Below are 18,556 nucleotides of genomic sequence, written 5' to 3' on the forward strand. Positions count from 1 at the left end.
TATTGTTTTACTTATAAAACAAAAAGAATACAAGTGATTTTTCTTCCTGAGGAAATATATTTAATAAATACCTTATGTTGTATAAGCATATTAAAATATATGTTATAATTCAAAAATATGACCTGTGGGAAAAAGTTTCATCTTTCATAGATGAAAATGCCCTTTGATAGGATTAATATGAAAGCAGGGAAATGGATTTGCTAGGCTGGGCCTCAAAGGGCTTTTCTCTGGTGGACAAGGCAAAGAGCTGAATGTTTTTAGAAACTCATTTTGGAGGAGACTGTCTAAAAGTGGAGAAGGCCTAGTTCTGTGACGTTCCCATTGCTCCCTGGAACCTGCGCTAATAAGCTCTTTCTTAGGCATCTGCTGGATAGAGGCCAATGGGACACAGTTCTTGACAAGGTCAGAGGGTATGACCTCCTCACATGTGCCTGATTTTCTTCTTTCTGTTTGGCACGTGCCCTCTCTGGCTGATAAATGGCTGCCTTCCCATGCTCTGTTGTGTGCTCATAAGGTCTTCCCTTCACATGTGGGGAGAGAGTTTGCTTTGGTCTCTCTTCTCTTCTTCTAAATACACTAATCTCATTATGAGGGCTCCACGTTCATGACCTCTTATAAACCTAATTACCTCCTAAGGCTCCATCTCAAAATATCATCACATTGGAGGTTACAGCTTTAACATATAAATTTGGGGTGGGAGGTACAACATTCAGTTCATAGCAGCCTTTAACACACCAAGTTCAGACCATCAGAATTAAAGACTTTAATTTATAAAGTCTTAGGAGATAAGTCTTTCAAAAGGAATTAGCAACTATACTGAAAGGTAGTACTGTATATCAAACCATTGCTAGTTTCACTGAATTCTTTTTTTATTGATTTCTTTGGAATAAAATATTCTTCCTTCCTAATTGTAAACCTTGGACACTCCCTCCCCCCAACTCACTCCCCCCCCCCCTTTCCCTCTGACTTCCCTTGCATTACTGAGCAGTACGTGATTTATCATCATGAACTGGAACTGAATTTTCATTCTAGCTTTTTGGTTCACTGGGAGATTCATTAGGAATAGCTTCATACTTTGAATTTAAAGGTGGATTTGTAGAGACTCTTTAATTTAATATAGTGTTGCCAAGTGTTGATGAACCTGGTAATCAACATCTCTAAAGGGCTTGGATCCACTAAAAATGCATTTGCTCATTTAATTTCTGAGATCTCCAACTGAGCATCAGCCTTTAAAGTTTTAAAGGCATAGTTAAGGTAGTACTTCCCTTGTATTTCTGCTCTATCTGCTGGCTGGTAAGCATACTGAAGTCATTACCCTAATGGTAACATAAGCTATAAGGTAAATGGCACTCTCTAGATGATACAAGAGGGATGTCAGCAGGAAACTTACAAACTCTCAGCAATAATAGGTCTTCAAATCATCAGATAAGCCCAGAATGATGTTTCCCTGTTGGGATGAGGAAGACAAGCTGTATTAACGGAAATGAAGAAAGAAAGTACCTACCACATCCTATTTCCACCCTGGCCTAACATATCCTAATACGAAATGATCAGAAAAAAAGTCAGAAACGTCAGTTGCCTGTGTTCAGGCAGCACTGCCCTGGGAAGGGGCTTCCCTGCTGCTCCCTGCGGTCCCCAGTCTGTGTCCTGGTGCATGCTTACTGAGGAGACAGGCTGTCATATCCTAATGCTCTTAGAAACATGAAACCTGCATGAGTCTGTCTGCCTTTGAACTGATTTCCCATATAGAGTTTTCTATATGGAGTTCTGCACTAGCCTGAGGAAGTGAGTCTATTTTATGTGGCTATTATATTTCTGTGCACAGGGACTCAGCTACCCCCCAGACATCACCTCTGCACTAGTAGTTAGGCTATTATACTTAGCCAAGACACACTATAGAGATCTAAAAGAATTAATGTACAGTGAGTAGATCATTCTTAATTTTACTCATATAGTACTTTGCTTCTAAAACATGCATTTTACACTTCTAAAAGTAGTTTTGATATAATGAGTTAAGATTGATGAATTAACTCTTTTTAGAAACATGTATTTTTGTTGATTTTTAGAGAGAGAGAAAGGGAGAGAGATATAGGAACATCGATGAGAGAGAAACATTGATAGCCTGCCACCTGCACGCCTCCTACTGGGGCTCGAGCCAGCAACCTGGGCATGTGCCCTGGCCAGAAACCAAACCATCAACCTCTTGGTGCATGAGTTGACACTCAACCACTGAGCTACACTGGCCAGGCTGGATTAACTCTTTTAATTTCATGTTGCTTGAAACTGGGCATCATCAGAGTATACCAAAAGAACATATGTTTTGGGTCAGACAAAGCTGGATTTGAGTATCAGCCCTGTTTATGTCTAAACTCAGGCAACTGATATAAACTTACTGGGATTTACTTCCCTAATTATGGGACTAAGTATAAAGGCTGTGCAGGGCATTAAGATGAAAGAAAAAGCGCATTTGGGACATGCTAACCTCTCAATAAGTGGTGGTAGTTTATTGAGTTTAAGATTTGTGGAAGACAGTAAAAAGGGAATCAGCTAATAGTGGAGCACTTTAGTTCCTACTGTGTCACTCCTTACAAAAGACTTAGTTGTTTTTTATCTTGTAAGAATCTGAGTTTTGCAGTTACTCAATTTGGGGATGTTTTCAATAAATTAGACACAACCACCCTGTGTACTTTTGATAATATAGTAGGATGTTTTGGGCATCTCTTGTTTTTGTAGCTTTCCCCCCAATAATATCCTCATTATGCATTTCTAGAGTTTCAAAAACTTTTCTTAGCAGAGTAAAGTGTTCTTGCCAAAGTAGTTATTTTAAGTTGCTTTTCTTACTTATAGGAGAGTAGTATTCCACAGGTACAAATCCCAATGATAAACTCCACAGAATACAGCTAATTTGGGGTTAATTACTAGTCATTAAAACATAAACTGTCAACTATTTGGTGATTAACACATATTTAATTCCTTAATTAATGTTTGTCTTGATTACTGCCACTTACAACCTGCCCCTCTGTTGGGTGGCAGCAGTGGGAAGTGAGAAGTACCTGCTACCTGTTTTCATCAGTGCACCTGGGCTGCAGCACCTACTTCCTTTGATTTAGGCATTGACTTCCTACCAGTTTAAAAATAGTATTTTACTCTCATAAGCACCCTCTTGCTTTATTGTGCTCATTTAAAACAAAACGCAAAGATTCTGCTTTGATTTTACTTCTAGCCCTCCTCTTTTCTCAGGCCCCACAAGTTTTCAGAGGCCACCCATCAACTTTTGTGGATTCCTTACCCTGCATTGCACCCAGAGAGGCTGCTGGAATCCCATACTCACTGTATTTCTCCCTGCTTTGGAATATAGTTCTTCTGAGTTTAGCCAGAGACTAGGAAGGCAGTGATCTTTCATGCAAATGGTTACTCTGCAAAGAGAAAAAAGCTCAGGTAGCCTTGAAATCTCCTCCCCCAATGCCTCTCAATAAAGGGCCTGGGCTGGGGGCAGTGGGCAGTGACAAGAGAGAATGTGAGGGTAAAGTCCTGGAAGGATGGCAGTCTTCTTGTTTCTCTAGAGCAGTGGTTCTCAACTTTCCTAATGCCGCGACCCTTTAATACAGTTCCTCATGTTGTGGTGACCCCCAATTTCATTGTTACAAATTGAACATAATTAAAGCATAGTGATTAATCACAAAACAATATGTAATTATATATGTGTTTTCCGATGGTCTTAGGCGACCCCTGTGAAAGGGTTGTTCGACCCCGAAAGGGGTCGCGACCCACAGGTTGAGAAGCCTCCCTGTTAAAACAAATTCCTGAGGTACCGAAGGTCCTGGGAAAAGAGGAGGAGTGGATTCCAGCTGATCCCTGCTCAGAATTTTCTGTGCAGGGAGGACTTACGGAACTTGCCCTTTAGGGACGCTAAACCCAGATTTACCTTTATCAGTCTGACATCTTCCCTGGTACATGAGCAGCTGAGATCTTACCCATCTCTTCACATTTAGCTCTAACTTTTACTCCCCACACAGCCACCTCCACCTCTTGGCTGTGTTTGCCTCCAGCTCACTTATGTTACCAGAACTTCATGTAAAGCCCACCCTGAAAGGGAGCAGCTTCTCATGAATTTGCTGCTCAGAGCCAGTTTTTTAGATCTGAATAGGTCTTTTCCAAATTGTGGTCCACAAATATGAGGAATGCTGAAGCATATTAGTTGACAAAATGAGAAGAAGCACTGATTTAAACAAAGTTGAACACACTCTGTATTGCAAGTCATTTCGAAGTCAGGGTATGTTTCCAAATCTCCAGGAGGGACAAATGGCAGGTACAGGTGCCCAGCTGGAGTTTTGGGCATCAATTTAGGTTTTTGCAGAGCATCTCGAATCTAGTGTTCCCTGGAGCACACTTGGGAAATACTGAAATGTACTAATGGAAAAATAGAGCATTCCCTGACTCCATAAATTTCATACCTTATGGCCCTTATTCCAAGTGCAAGACAATTGAATTGCATCCCTTCTTGAGGCTGACATGGGGAATTAGATGTGGCCATGAAATATAACTGGGTATCAAGCAGGAAAGCTATTCTAAGCAGTTGCCCTGTCCTCTGCATTTTGTACTTTAAAAAGATGAGCAGTCTATTTTAAGAAATCAATGGGGACAACAGGCTGGCACTTTAGTATGGACCTAGAGCTGCATTTAGGAGGTACATGGATTCACATGATGGCTTTTCATCTTCAAAGATAATACTTTTTAAATGTATATATTTTAAATTTAACCTCATCTCTAAGTTTTATTCTTAGTCTGTGCTTATTATTTGATGATCAAGAAAAAATATTTCTTCTGGGTTAACATCTTATACTTCTTTGTGGTCTGTTATTTCTTGTGTTTTTCTTTTCTCCACTCTGCCTTAATTTTATTCCATATTTCATTTTATACAATGGGTATTTGAGCTATGATTAGAAATGATTTGAAAAGAACATTAGTGTTTCAAATTTGGAAGGGAAAATAAAAAGAAAACTGAGGAAGTCATGTTTATTGGGTAAAAAAAAAAAAACAGATGAAGTCCTTTAAGAACCACTTTAATGAACAGACATAAGAAAGCACTGAGAGTTCACTGCACTGTGACTCTTATCCTTTGAATGCCTTTACCTTTGGGAAAGTAGTAGGTTTTTACTTTACTTTGATAACATGCCCATATAAACCAATGCTTTAATATTTTATTCCTGATTTTCTTAAGATCACACAATTTGTGGTTTTGCTTTGACTCTTTATCATTATAGGAACATTTATTTTACGGTATACGGTTTTGGTGTTTATTTAACTCATTTGGAAAAGAAATAAAAGTAATGGTTTTGTAAATGGGTATGATCCACCTTAGCTCTTTATTCAAATCAAAACCAGGAAGGATCTACTAGATTATGTATGGGAGGACAGACATATGCCATTTAATCCCCTTGGTTCTAAGGAACCGGCAAAAGACTCCCACCAACATGTTTTCCGTGGTGAGTATTTGGGTTGGTAAGCAAACTTCTTTGCTCACACACGGCAAGGGAAAGTAGCAGCATGAAAAGCTAATTTTGCTCTTCACTGAAGCGGGGAGGATCAGAGATGCTGCAGTGTTAAACTGCTTCCTGTCTCCTGTTTGGCCGGCCGCTGAAGGAGAACCCCATGTCAAACCCCTTATAGGCCAGCATCCGGGATGGCTCTTCCTGAGCAATGAGAATCCATCGTTAACTGGTTGTTTCTGCTCACGAACGAATGTACAAACCTATAGAAAAGTTTTATGAGAGTTTATTTGGGCCAAATTTTTGAGGACATGCCTGGAAACAAGACCTCAGTGAATTGGGGAAATAGTGGAGAATGACTGTTTGTTTTTCTATTCCTTTTATGATTTTAGAATCAAAGGAGAAAATGTAAGGAAGTACATGAAGTCCGTTGGTGGTAGATTAAGGAGGTAGGAGAAAGCAGAGCAGAGAAACATCTAGGACTGCATAAAAAGCAAAATGGAGAAACACATACTTCTTTTATATTGGTCGGTACAGGACAATTAATAATTAGCATTTACAGCACATGGAGATGGTATGCGGGCAACAAGATAACTATGAGAGGTTCTGTGGTCATGTGCTTGAGTGCCTGCAGTTATGCCTTTGAGGGGTCTATAAAAGAAAATTATTCTGACATTTCAAAGGTATGTTTTCTTAGAAGTATAAGAAGAGAGGACAGGGCTCATTTAAGGTAAAGATTGACCTTTGCTAAGGAAGCTGTAGGCCTGGGATGTGACTCCCTGCCATGGCCGCCCCAGTTAGCAATTTATGATCAGACCATCCTGTGGGCTTACTTTCGTTCACTGAGCTTGTCAGGCGTGCCTTGTGGCCCCCTTGAGCTTGTCCGGCTTATCTCATAGCCCTATTTTCATTCACATTTCCTACCTGAGAGCACATGGCTTTCCCAAAGGCCATGGGGATACAGCTTATTATCTCCTGGGATGCTGTTTGTTGAGTAATTGAGTGAATATTGGTCCTCTCCATTTTACATTTGTTTACATCCCATGGCTACACGTAATATCTTGGAACCATTAGCAAAAGTGAATATTGAGTCCTTCCTACATCCAAGTACTTTGATAGAAGCGGGGACTCAGAATAAACCAAGTCACTCTAATACCACCGATCCTCATTAATCTCAGTTGTTATGTCCCATAAAGTCACAGCCACCGCTGGGTGAATGAATACCCAATGGTTGCTGATGTGGAAAATACAGGATTAATTCTGCAACCCAGTGGTCAAAACATTTTCATCAGCCAGTCAACACATAACCTTATTTGTGTGTGTGTGTGTGTGTGTTTCTCTTAAAGACTCCTTTTTAAATTAACATGTGTTGTTGATTTTTCACATTGAACTCAGCCAATAGCACTGTGGCTCAGACCTGAATGAAGCTTATCTAACATGTATTTTCTCCATAAGGTGCCGGGAGCTGGTCCATGCTTGCTGTTTCAAGGGACCTGGCATATATGGCATACTGTTCTTAATATGTTTGCTCACCTTCTAGGCACTATGTGTTTTAACCAAGGTCTCTGAGAAAGGTTGTTTCCCTAGGTAGGGATTTTCCCCTGAAGTTAGGGAGGGAATAAAACCTCTTAACTAAGTGCCAGGTAGGTAATTAATCACTTTAACTACGAACAATCATGCTTAAGCTACATAATCTTTACTCCCTGGAATGGAGATAAGAAACGCCCTAACCTTTGAAATAGAGATTGATAGGATTGGAATCAACTGGTATAAATACAGATGTGAGAAGACAGAAGAGAGACAGAAATTGGCACAGAACCTACACAGAACGTTCTCTAGAGACAGAAGAACTTTGCTGGAGAGAACATGGCAAAAGATCCTGGACAGAAACTGGCCTCAGAACCTAGAGACAGAACCTAGCGAGAGAACATGGCAAAAGATCCTGGACTGAACCTGACTACAGAAATTGGCAAGAGAACCTAACTAGAACCTGGTGACTGAACCTGGCTGGAGAACCTGGAGAGAACCTGGAGAGAACCTGACTGGAGAACCTAGCGAGGGAACATAGCTACAGAACCTGGCTGGAGAACCTGGAGATCCTAGCAAGAGAACATGGACACAGAACCTGGCTGGAGATCCTAACCAGAACTTCGCTGGAGATCCAGAGCAGAACCTCTCTGGAGATCCAGACCAGAACTTGGCTGGAGAACCTGGCTGGAGAACATAGCAAGAGAACATGGACACAGAACTTCGCTGGAGATCCAGACCAGAACTTGGCTGGAGATCCTGGCTAGAGATCCTGGCTAGGCTGCTGATCAACTGAACACTGTCTCCGTGTCATTCCTTCTTCGCCGACTCTGTCCACACCTTTGGGGACCCCTGGACCTGCTGGGGTTGGACCCCGGCAATAAGGCACATGACAGCATTCTTGCGCTGAGGAACAACATTGAACAACACTCAACACTGCACTTGAGGCCATTGTAAACAGCAACATTACCAATAAAAGGCAGAAAATGTGAAATATGTGGCATTACATAGACTGGAATAAGGACACATGTTTACAGTATAAGAGCTGAAACAGGAAGGCAGTAAGTTACCTTCTTCAACCTCAGTTGGCATAAGTATGGTGGGCAACTCAAGTTTTTTCCATACTGTACACATTCACAAATGACCATGGAAGCTTTGCAAGTATTGATTGTGGGTTTCAAATAAATTAATGAGTAGGCAAATTCACAAATACAGAATCTGCAAATAATGAAGATTAATTATATTTTCCAATTAAGTCAGATCCAACAAAAGATTTTGTAAGATTAAATACTGTGTTGTAGTAAATTACTCCCGAATAAGATAGGATGACTTTGTGGTCTGTCATACTGAGCCACTACTTTAGCCACCACTGTAGCTTTCAGCTTTTCAAATATAGTAGTTAGATCCCTCTTATCTGCAATTTCACCTTCTGCGATTTCAGTTACCCATGGTCAACTGTGGTCTGAAAATATTAAATGAAAAATTCCAGAGCTAAACAGTTCACAGGTTTTAAATAGTGTGCAGTTCTGAGTAGCATGATGACATCTGGAAACTTGTCACTTGGTCCCACCTGAGACGAGAATCATCCCGCTGTCCAATGTCTCCACACTAAAGACACTCCTTGCCCACTTGTCAGTAGCTGCTCTATTATTAGATCAGTTACCAGGGGGAGAGGTGAGAGAGAGAGTGGGAAAATTCAGCTCTGATTACAATATATTGTTATGATTGTTCTATTTTAGTATTAGTTATTATTGTTAATCACTTACTATGCCTAATTTATAAATTAAACTGCATCATAGGTATGTATGTATAGGAACAAAAGGCATGTATACGGTTCAATATTATCTGCAATTTCAGGCTTGGAATATATAAGGGAGGAACTACTGAAATCACAAATTAGTACAAGCAAACAAAAACATTTAGCTAAAATCTTGCTAATACCAGAGAACATTGTGTAGAATGAGATCTAAGGGTCACGTTTTAATAGTAAAGAGTTATAAATTTTCAGTAGTTCAGGTGTTTATAGAAGATTTGACTGTTAAATGAGTTGTGTTTTATTTTACTTTAAATGTATTTTATACAGTGTTTTGAGGTTTATAAAACAATTTGTGTCTATGGTTTTATTTTGGTATATTACAATTATGCTTTTTAAAAAGTTAAAAATGCCATTACATACTTAAGTGGGCATTTAAAATACCACTCGTGTAATACAGTTGAAACAAGTCAGGCAAGCAGGGTTCTTTCTCCCTGCCATTGCTGGAACACACGGTTTCCACAGGAAGTGCAGTAGCTTGGTTGTGACAAACTATTGCCCTTGATAAGTACTTTCTTGTTATCCAGAGTAATGGCACTTTGTTGGTGAGCCAAGCAGGAATGTTTTCTCTTAAAGCAGGAGGCTGGGTAGTAAATATTTCAGTCTTTGTGGGCCAGATGGTCTCAGTGGCAACTACTCAACTCTGCTGTTATGTGAGAGTCATCCTAGACAACAGGGAAATGAATGAGCATGGCTGTGTTCCAACAAAATCTTATTTATGAGCATTGAAATTTGAATTTCATAAAATTCTCATATAACAGAAAGCACTATTCTTTTTTTTAATACTCTTCCACCAATTGAACACAATAAAAACCATCTTTAGTTTGTGGGCAATACAAAAACAGAAGTTGGGGCCAAATCTTAGTTGGCTTCAGTTTGCTAACCTTGTCTTAATATGTATGTTGTTAAAACTATGTTCCTTGCATCGATATTTCTAGGTTGAGTAGATGATTGCATTTCTTACTAAAATCTGGAAGTAAAAATTTTATGCATTAAAGGATGAATATACTTGTGTGTATACATAGTTTTTCATTTTATATATATACTGGAGGCCTGGTGCATGAAAATTTATGCACACGGGGGTGGGGAGTGGTGTCCCTCAGCCCAGCCTGTGCCCTCTCACAGGCTGGGAGCCCTCAGGGGATGTCCGACTGACTGCTTAGGTGGGGAGTGGGCCTAAGCTGCAGTCTGGCCTCCCTCTGCAGGAGGCAACTAGCAGACTGATCAGGGGACTGCACTGGCAGTGAGCAGCCAGCCCTGCCCCCCATCGCCTTGCCATTGGCCTCCCTCTGTAGAAGGTGGCCAGGCAAGCCAATCAGGGGCCAGCTTGGCTGGCCTGGTGCCACCTGCTCACCAGCCCCGCCCACCACCCACCGCCCACTGGTCCGCCATTTGGTCAATTTGCATATTATGCTTTTATTATATAGGAAATATATGTGTGTGTTTGTGTATATGTATATGCATACATATTCTACATATATAGACCCTCTTATACCTACTAGTTCAGGCACTTTGGTAACAAAAAGAGTCCAGACTTGGAAGTAAAATAGACCTAGAATTAAACCCTGACTCTGCAATGTACTAATTGTGTGACCTCAGAAAAATTACTTAACCTTTCTAAATCAGCCTACTCATCCTTAAAAGGCAGTTAATATTATCTCCCTCTTATGGTTGACTAGGGAAAATGAGATAATATATACAAAAGATATTTGGGACATGGATCTGTAAAATATATAGATATTTTTTGAATTGAATTTTTTTAAAAGAAAATACTTTGTGTGGCAACCTAAGGAGACCAAGCCTCACTTCTAAAACAGATTTTCAGTGTATTCTGTTCTGTTTGACAAGCACGGCCACATCCCAAATCAGTTTGTTAAACCTTTCTTTTTTATTTTCCGGTGGCGCTGTCAGTGTTCTAATGTTACTGTTTCCTCTGACCTCAATCATTTGGCCCTAGATGCTGGCATTTTCGGACATTCCGGGGACTCCCACTGGGTTCTGTATATACTTGTTATACTTCACTAGGGCAATACCTGCACTTACAATGAGTAGTCTCTTATTGACAAAAGACAAAAATATTTTTGCTTTTGAAGCTTTTTTGGTAAGTGCACTGGCTAGAGAAAAGTACAAAATGGAAAGCTTGCCATATAACAAGAGTTTGTGGCAAGGAAACCTATATATAGGATGCTAAAATCTGTTGTTGAGAAACCTATTTCAGAGAGGCCTCATCTTTTGAGCTGCATTTTTACCCTCTTGTTCATTAGAAACTATAGAGTTAATCTTCTAAGGGCCAAGTGTTAAAATCAAGTTAGAAGTCAATTCAAGATTGTTCTATAGTACCTAAATTCAGATCTCTTCATTTACTCATAGTTCAAATAGCAAACTTTTCAGTACAAATGATACTTAATTTTCTGTGGTATGTATTGAAACATTTATTTATGTTTTTATTTTTAAAGATTTTTTAATTGAAACTTTTTATTTACTTATTTTTTTTTGCGAGAGAGAGAGAGAGAGAGAGAGAGAGAGAGAGAAAGGAAGAGAGAGGGAGAGAAACATCAACTTGAGAACTAAACAGGGATCAGCTGCCTCCTGCATGCCCCCTACTGGGGATTGAGGATGCAACCTGGACATGTGCCCTGACCAGGAATTGAACCAGCAACCTTTAGGTGCAGGGGATGATGGCCAACCAATTGAGCTACGCCAACCAGGGCTGTGTTGAAACATTTATATACTAAATTATAAACTTGATGAAACAGCTACTAAAACTTGTACTAATAAGCCTTTAATTGAAATTATGAGGAAAGAGCTGGGAAATGGTGGTTTGAAAAATTTGCTTTGAAAGAAACATTGGTCATTGCTTCAAATTTATAACCTTCTTATGTAAAACACTTAAATGTGTCATATAAAATTTCATTTTACATATTACATATAAGTATATATCCATGTTTATATGTGTAGACACATAAACATATCTATAAAGATTGTTTTCCTATTTTTGTCTCTACAAGTAGCTGAAAGTTAGTGCTCAAAACTGTCCAGTTCCAGAAATTTACTTTACAAAGTTTTCAATGAACTAAAAGGGCAGTCCATTATTCTCTTAGTGTTTTCATAATCAGACACTATCTTTCTTTGCTTCTTGGTGTTTCAGTTGGAGGACTAAGGGGAGCAGAAACAGTTTTAGGAGTAAGCATGTGTTTAATTCGTTCAAGGAGGCCTCATTGGGAGTCATCTTGCTGGGAAAGTTGGAGAGCTTGTAGCAAAGTCTCTTTCTAGTCTAGGGGGGACACTTGGTAAGTCCTTGCTGGGACATCTTTGTGTTTATACTGACGGGCCGGGAAATTGGGCTGCAGTTCGTGTTGGCTGTGTCACAGACTTCCTGGTTGGTGTGGTCAGGAGGATGCAGTCCTGTGGCGGAGAGGGTCACAGTCATGGGAGCTCCTTATTGTTCCCATCTGTCATTTGGCTATTGTAGTCTTCTGTTCTTTCATTATTTTTTCACCAAGTAGAATGAATATTCCTTATTTTTTCACCAACTAAAGCTTAAATTGCATAAAATTATTTCACTTTTATGGATCCCCTAGAGCATATTAAATATTCTGTAAATATTTGGGAATATTTGGGTAATAAGACTTAATCTTTGAGCTTTTAGTGGCAGATGAAAAACAGGTTCAGAGGTTTCAAAGTGACTTTTCTAGGTCTGTTATTTCTTCCCCTTCTTCCTTTCTCTCTTTCTTTGGTAAGGTCATGGCCCCATTCTGATTTAAATAAAATATTGTGCATTATATGCACACATATCAACTTCAAAAATAAGTCCACACAATCATGTTTTATATGGACATGATAAAGATTATTCTGCTTTTATGAGATACTTCAGCCCTTGTAGTTGATAAAGTAAAAATATAATTTTCTCTAAGGCGAATTTTGATAAGAAAAGGGGTTTTCATTTGTTCTCTTTATGATATATTCTAAGTGCTTATCTGAGTGCCTGAAATGGAGATGACACTTGGGGTAGTGAATGAATGAATGAATGAGAGGGAGGGAGGGAGGGAGGGAGGGAGAGAAGAATGAAGGGAGGACAGATAAGAGGAAGGAATATTGGATAAAGGTTTTGGGGTACAACTTTCAAAATACCATTTCATGATCAGAGCGATGCTGTTCTCGGGTAGCTGGTGGTCATGGACATCAGTCAGTGAAGTGGCCATTCTGACCAGAACAGCTAGCTGGTCCCTGCACTGCCCACGGTTGCTGTCCCCGGCTGGGTAGGATATGGCTGTTTGCCTTGGGAAGTCTTTTTCCTCTACAATGTTCATCAGCTTTGTGTCCCCACAATTGTCTTCTTATAGACTCAAAGTAGAGAGATTAATTTGCGGGAATATCCCTGCATCTCTTTCTTCCTGCATATTGTCAGTGAAAAAATAATTAAATTTATGAACAGGACAAAGTTTTATTTCATTTCTGTTCGACCACTGGGCCTCTTCTCTTCCCCGTGTGGTTTGTATTTCAGTGTGGTGGCACTGTGGCAATGTCACCTAGTCTAGCAGGTGTATCTGGGATGACTTCTTATCTCGGAGGCGTCCTGAGCTTTTCCATTTGAGGCTTTGCTGATTGCTTTCTCCATTTTTGTATCTGTTTCACAAACAAACAAATGCTGGGGTTGAAGTGTTTATTCAGGCAATGTGCACTAGAGAAAATATCTTGATATTTGGAATCAGAAAGACTGGGTTTTAAAGTTGTATCTACAATACACTCATGGCACATTCTTGAAATATTTATTTCTTGAAGGATTTTTGATGAACTAATACATAAAATAATGGTGTGATATGTTCCCAGTGTATGTAACATATTATGTAAATGGTAACTTATCTATATATTTTTAATTTAATTTTTATTGAGATAGTTGTGGAGTCAGATGCAATAGTAAGAAATAATGCAGGTTCCTGTGTACACTTTACCCTGTTTCCTCTGATGGTAACATTTTGCTAACTTAATGTATATATTATCACAACCTGAATATTGACATTGTTAAAATCTACAGAGTTTTTTTAAGTTTCTCATTTTACCTTACTTATGCATGCATACGTGTGTGTGTGTGTATTCAGTTCTATACAATTGTTTTTAAGTGGTAAAGTACAAATAATGTAAATTTTATCATCTTAATAATGTTTAAGTTGTATTAAATACATGCATACATAATACTGCAACCTTTACCACCATCCATTTCAAAAATGCTTTTCAGTTTATAAAACTGAAACGCCACACCACATAAAACAATAACTTCCTATTTCCCCTTTCCCTTAGTTCCTGGCAAACACCATTCTACTTTTTGTCTTTATGAATTGGACTACTCTAGGTGTCTCGTTTACATGGGATCATATAGTAATTGCCCTTCTGTGACTTACTTCACTTATCATGATGTCCTCAAGGTTCAGCCATGTTGTAGCATATCAGAATTTCCTTCCTTTTTAAGACTGAATATTATTCCTTTGTAAGTATGCACCATATTTTGCTTACCCATTTATTCTTCAGCGGACACTTGGATTGTTTCCATGTTTTATCTGTTGTGAATCATGGTGCTATAAACGATATACAATTTTATGACTGAGTAGATTTGTATATCCACCACCCTAGTGAAGATCTTAACAGTTCTAACATCATGAAGATTGTCCATTTCGTTCTTTGTAACCACACCCATCTCCCTCCTGTGCCTTCTCCCTTCATTCTTAACCCTGGCAATCACTAATCTGTCCTTTGTTTCTAAATTTAGACATTATACAACGTTACATAAATGGAATCATATACTTTGTAATCTTTTGTGATTGTTTTTTTTCCACCCAGCATAATTCTCTAGAGATTCATCCAAATTGTAGGCTACATCAGTAGTTAGTTCCTCTTATTGCTGAGCGGTATTCCATGCTATGGATGCACCAGTCTGTTTAATCATTTATCATTTGAATGACATCTGGGCTGTTTCCAGTTTGGAGCAGTTATGAATAAAACTTCTGTAAATATCTGTGTGCAGGTTTTATATAAGTGAAAAATGTCATTTCTCCAAGAAGTGTTTTAAGACATCATCTTCAGCCCTGACTGGTAGTGCAGTTGGTTGGAGGGTTGTCCCGTGCACTGGAAGGTCACAGGTTCGATCCCTGGTCAGGCCCCATGGTGTTCCCAGTGAATCCAGATTCCTTCCATGTGTAAATGGAGGTTAAAACAATGTCATGTGGACCTTTTTAATAATAGTCTGACAATAGACATTTTAGACAATTGTGGTGAGATATTTGATAACCTTCTTACTGGTCATTTTTTCTCTTTTAGCCTCATTTTCTCAGAAGTGGCTCCACCATCTAAAAAATGTCATCTATTCTGAGATGCTCAGAGCATGCTGCCCTTCTTCTATTGCCTGCTTCTCCCACGATCAAGCAGTGGCTAATGCCCATTGGGTTTCACCACTGCGGCGATCTTTATACATTCTCCTCCGCCATCTGAATTTCATCAGCACAGCCTTCTCTCTATGTTCTTAATATGGTGTCTTTTCTGCCCGCTCTTCCCCTGTGAGCAGAGCCTCTATAATCTGGTCACAGCAGACCCTGAAGGCTGTAGGTCCCAGTTCTCCTCTTCGTGGCCATGGCCACATTTACCTCAGTTTTTGCACATGCCCTGGAGGGAGCCTGGCCCTGTTCACACTGTGAGCTCATTCACATTCATCTGTCAGCTCAAACGCCACCTCCTCAGGAGAGGTTCTTCTAGTTTCTGTACTTTTCTTTTGTAGCACTTATGGTAGCTTTAAAATTTTACTTGTTTAAAACCTAGGGCTCCACATGGTTCAGTCTGGTCATAGAGCCCACTCGAAGGAGTTAACCAGAAAGTACGGTATCTTAAAGCAGTTTGAATCTTAACCTTGCCTCCTGTAGGGACTTTAAGCCTTTGTCTTGCACATACTGGCTCTTAACATGGCATTCCCTCCTTACCAGGTGAGTTCTTGAGATAAGGTGCTGTCTGACCTCCCATTCCCATTAACCTCCCTGAAAACTGGGTGAGGGTCTTATTTCTCTTTCTAATCTTAGAACCTGGAACATTGGCTAAAGATGTTAGGTGCTCCATTAATGTTTGTCAGAAACATGAATGAATGAATGAATGAATGAATGAATGAATGAATGAATGAATGTGAAACTACCTACCTCTTTATAGGAGACATTTGGTAAAAGTCTGACAAATTGAGTGAATAATGTAATTTTTTTCTTCTTAATTTCCAGGTGATTTTTGAAGTAATAACTTCTGGACATCAAGGCTACCTCGCTATTGACGAAGTGAAGGTGTTAGGACATCCATGTAGTAAGTTGTCTCAACTTTTAAACTTCCGGGTGCATTGTTAGGGGGGTGTTTACAGAACAGATGAAGGGAAGGCACTGAAACCTGAGTAGCAGTGGTCCTGCTGAGGGACTTCCCTGACAAGTCTCTGGCTGCTGCTTTGCCAGCCCAGAAGTCCCAAAACGTGTGTTCCATGTGTAATGCCCTCGAATGTATCTGAGTGTCTTTGAAATGAAAATCAGGGGTATCGGTATGCTCACACATCTTTGCAATGATGTTTGGATTTCAATTTTGAAGAGTACTACAACTTAAACATTGAGAATCTGTGCATTTTGTTCCTAAAACTAGTATGTTTTAGGCATAATTCCAAACAATATAGCCCCAAACAGGCCTGGGATCTGGTGAATATAAGAAATCTACCTAAACCACCTGGGGGCCCTAGAAATGGCCTGTTCTTCATCTTTTATAAATTATTTCTTTTAAAAAGTCCAATGAAAATAACACACTTTTGTTTTTATCACCCAGTATGAACAAACAACTATTGATTGTCATGTTGGCACCTGAACCTTGTCCTTGATCAATAAAATATTGCAGGTTGCCAGTCCTGTTTCTCCCTCAGCTCCCCAGGGGCCGCCAGTAGTGAGCTTGCTGCTGGCCCTCTCCATTTGGAAGGCTTCTAGTCCACAAGACGCTGAAACAGTTGCAGCTGATTTTAGCAGAGAAGCTTAGTATTGAAAGGGAGCTGGGCGTCAAGCAGAATCACTGGGAATACGGGTGTTGCAGGATCACATAATGGGCAGGAAAGGAAGGAAGGCTCTGCAGGCACAACTACTGTGACTGCTGTGCCCATGAAGACGGGGGGCTGAGCCCCCTCCTCTGGCCCCCTGACTTTCGGAGGGCGACCCTTGCCACATGCCTGAACATTCATCACTGTCTCGGTGCCTTTGCACCCTCAGCCTTCGGCACAAAACCCAGAGTGTGATTGTCATGGTGGACAAGCTAAATCACGTTCTCATTCTCCAGCGACCATAGGGTGACCTAGAAAAGGAAGCTGTGGCTTCTACAGCTTCTATCAGGGGATCCAGGCCTCAGCTTTTACCAGGAAACATACAGGGGGAATTTCTTGGTCCCAGGAAAGAGATTTGAGAGCTGGGCAACTAGAAAGCTGCAAATGTCTGTCTGTGTGTGTGTGCGTGTGTATGTACACACTCTGTCTCTCTCATAATCACGGTATATTCAATAAAAGTAAGAAAGTACTGTTTGTCTACTTAAATTCTAATGGATGATATCCAACTGCACAAATTATTCTGTTTTATCCCTCCCCCCGGCCTCCCACCTTGACATTACATTTTTAGGTCAATCTATGATATTCTATCATGTGAATATTTTACATTTTATTTTTTTATTCTTCTACCAACAGTTAGTGTTCCCCCAGTTTTTCTCCATGACAAATATCGCTGCAGTGAACATCCATGTGTGTGTGTGTCTGGGTGCCCTGTGAGAGAGCAGGGTATGTTCTTGGAAGCAGAATTGCTGAGATGTAGGGTAGAAATAGTTTTAGTTTTTATTACATGCTGCCAATTGCTATGAAAAGTGCCTAAACCAGTTTCTCTTCCCACTAGCAATGCATGGAAGTTTTATTTTCCTAATATCCTTGCCCCAAATTGATATTGTCAGACTTTAAATCTTTGGCCAGCTGAGGGATGGAAGCCTGTTTTATTCTTATGGTCCCTGGCATTAAAGAGAAATTGGCTATTCATACATTCCTGTAACTCTGCTGATGGTCCTACCCAAATTCACAAAAGAAAGGTTAAATCTACAATGGTATTAGAAATATAAACACTGCTTTATTGCATGGATTGAATCAGGGGTGGGCAAACTTTTTGACTCGAGGGCCACAATGGGTTCTTAAACTGGACCGGAGGGCCGGAATAAAAGCATGGATGGAGTGTTTGTGTGAACTAATATAAATTCAAAGTAAACATCATTACATAAAAGGGTACAGTCTTTTTTTTTTTTTAGTTTTATTCATTTCAAACGGGCCGCATCCGGCCCCCGGGCCGTAGTTTGCCCACGGCTGGAATAGAGCATGAGCTCACTCCCTGTACTAGTTACAGAGAAGCCCTGTGTGGTTGTCACATGATACGGACATCATGACAGAGTCATCCCGTTCCATCCAGAGGGGTTTGGCTCTCTCTGAGATCTTTATCTGGTTACAACATTGAAGTTCAAGCATAGCAATCATCGTGTTCATTACTAAGGCCAACGTTACTCTTGTAGCACAGTGCATGTGCCTTTTCTTCTGTCAATGAAACCAGTGAGTGTATGAAGAATTTCTTTCCCTTATTTCCTGAAATGGTAGAAAGACGAACAGTGCTGTACCTAATTGAAACAACAGGGCCAATTTAGTTGCTCATAATTA

At 39.9% G+C, this 18,556-nt stretch overlaps 1 protein-coding gene across 1 annotated transcript in view; it reads left to right on the forward strand.

The window, feature by feature from the left end:
• The window catches only part of PTPRM (protein tyrosine phosphatase receptor type M), a 482,851-nt gene that overhangs the window by 83,753 nt on the left and 380,542 nt on the right, over positions 1-18,556 (forward strand). The window contains exon 3 of the mRNA XM_081097861.1: positions 16,080-16,158. Coding sequence (XP_080953987.1) covers positions 16,080-16,158 — 79 coding nt within the window. The remainder of the gene's footprint in view (positions 1-16,079; positions 16,159-18,556) is intronic.

This window comes from Myotis nattereri (assembly GCF_964212035.1).
Source record: "Myotis nattereri genome assembly, chromosome: 8".
Classification (NCBI taxonomy): Eukaryota; Metazoa; Chordata; class Mammalia; order Chiroptera; family Vespertilionidae; genus Myotis; species Myotis nattereri.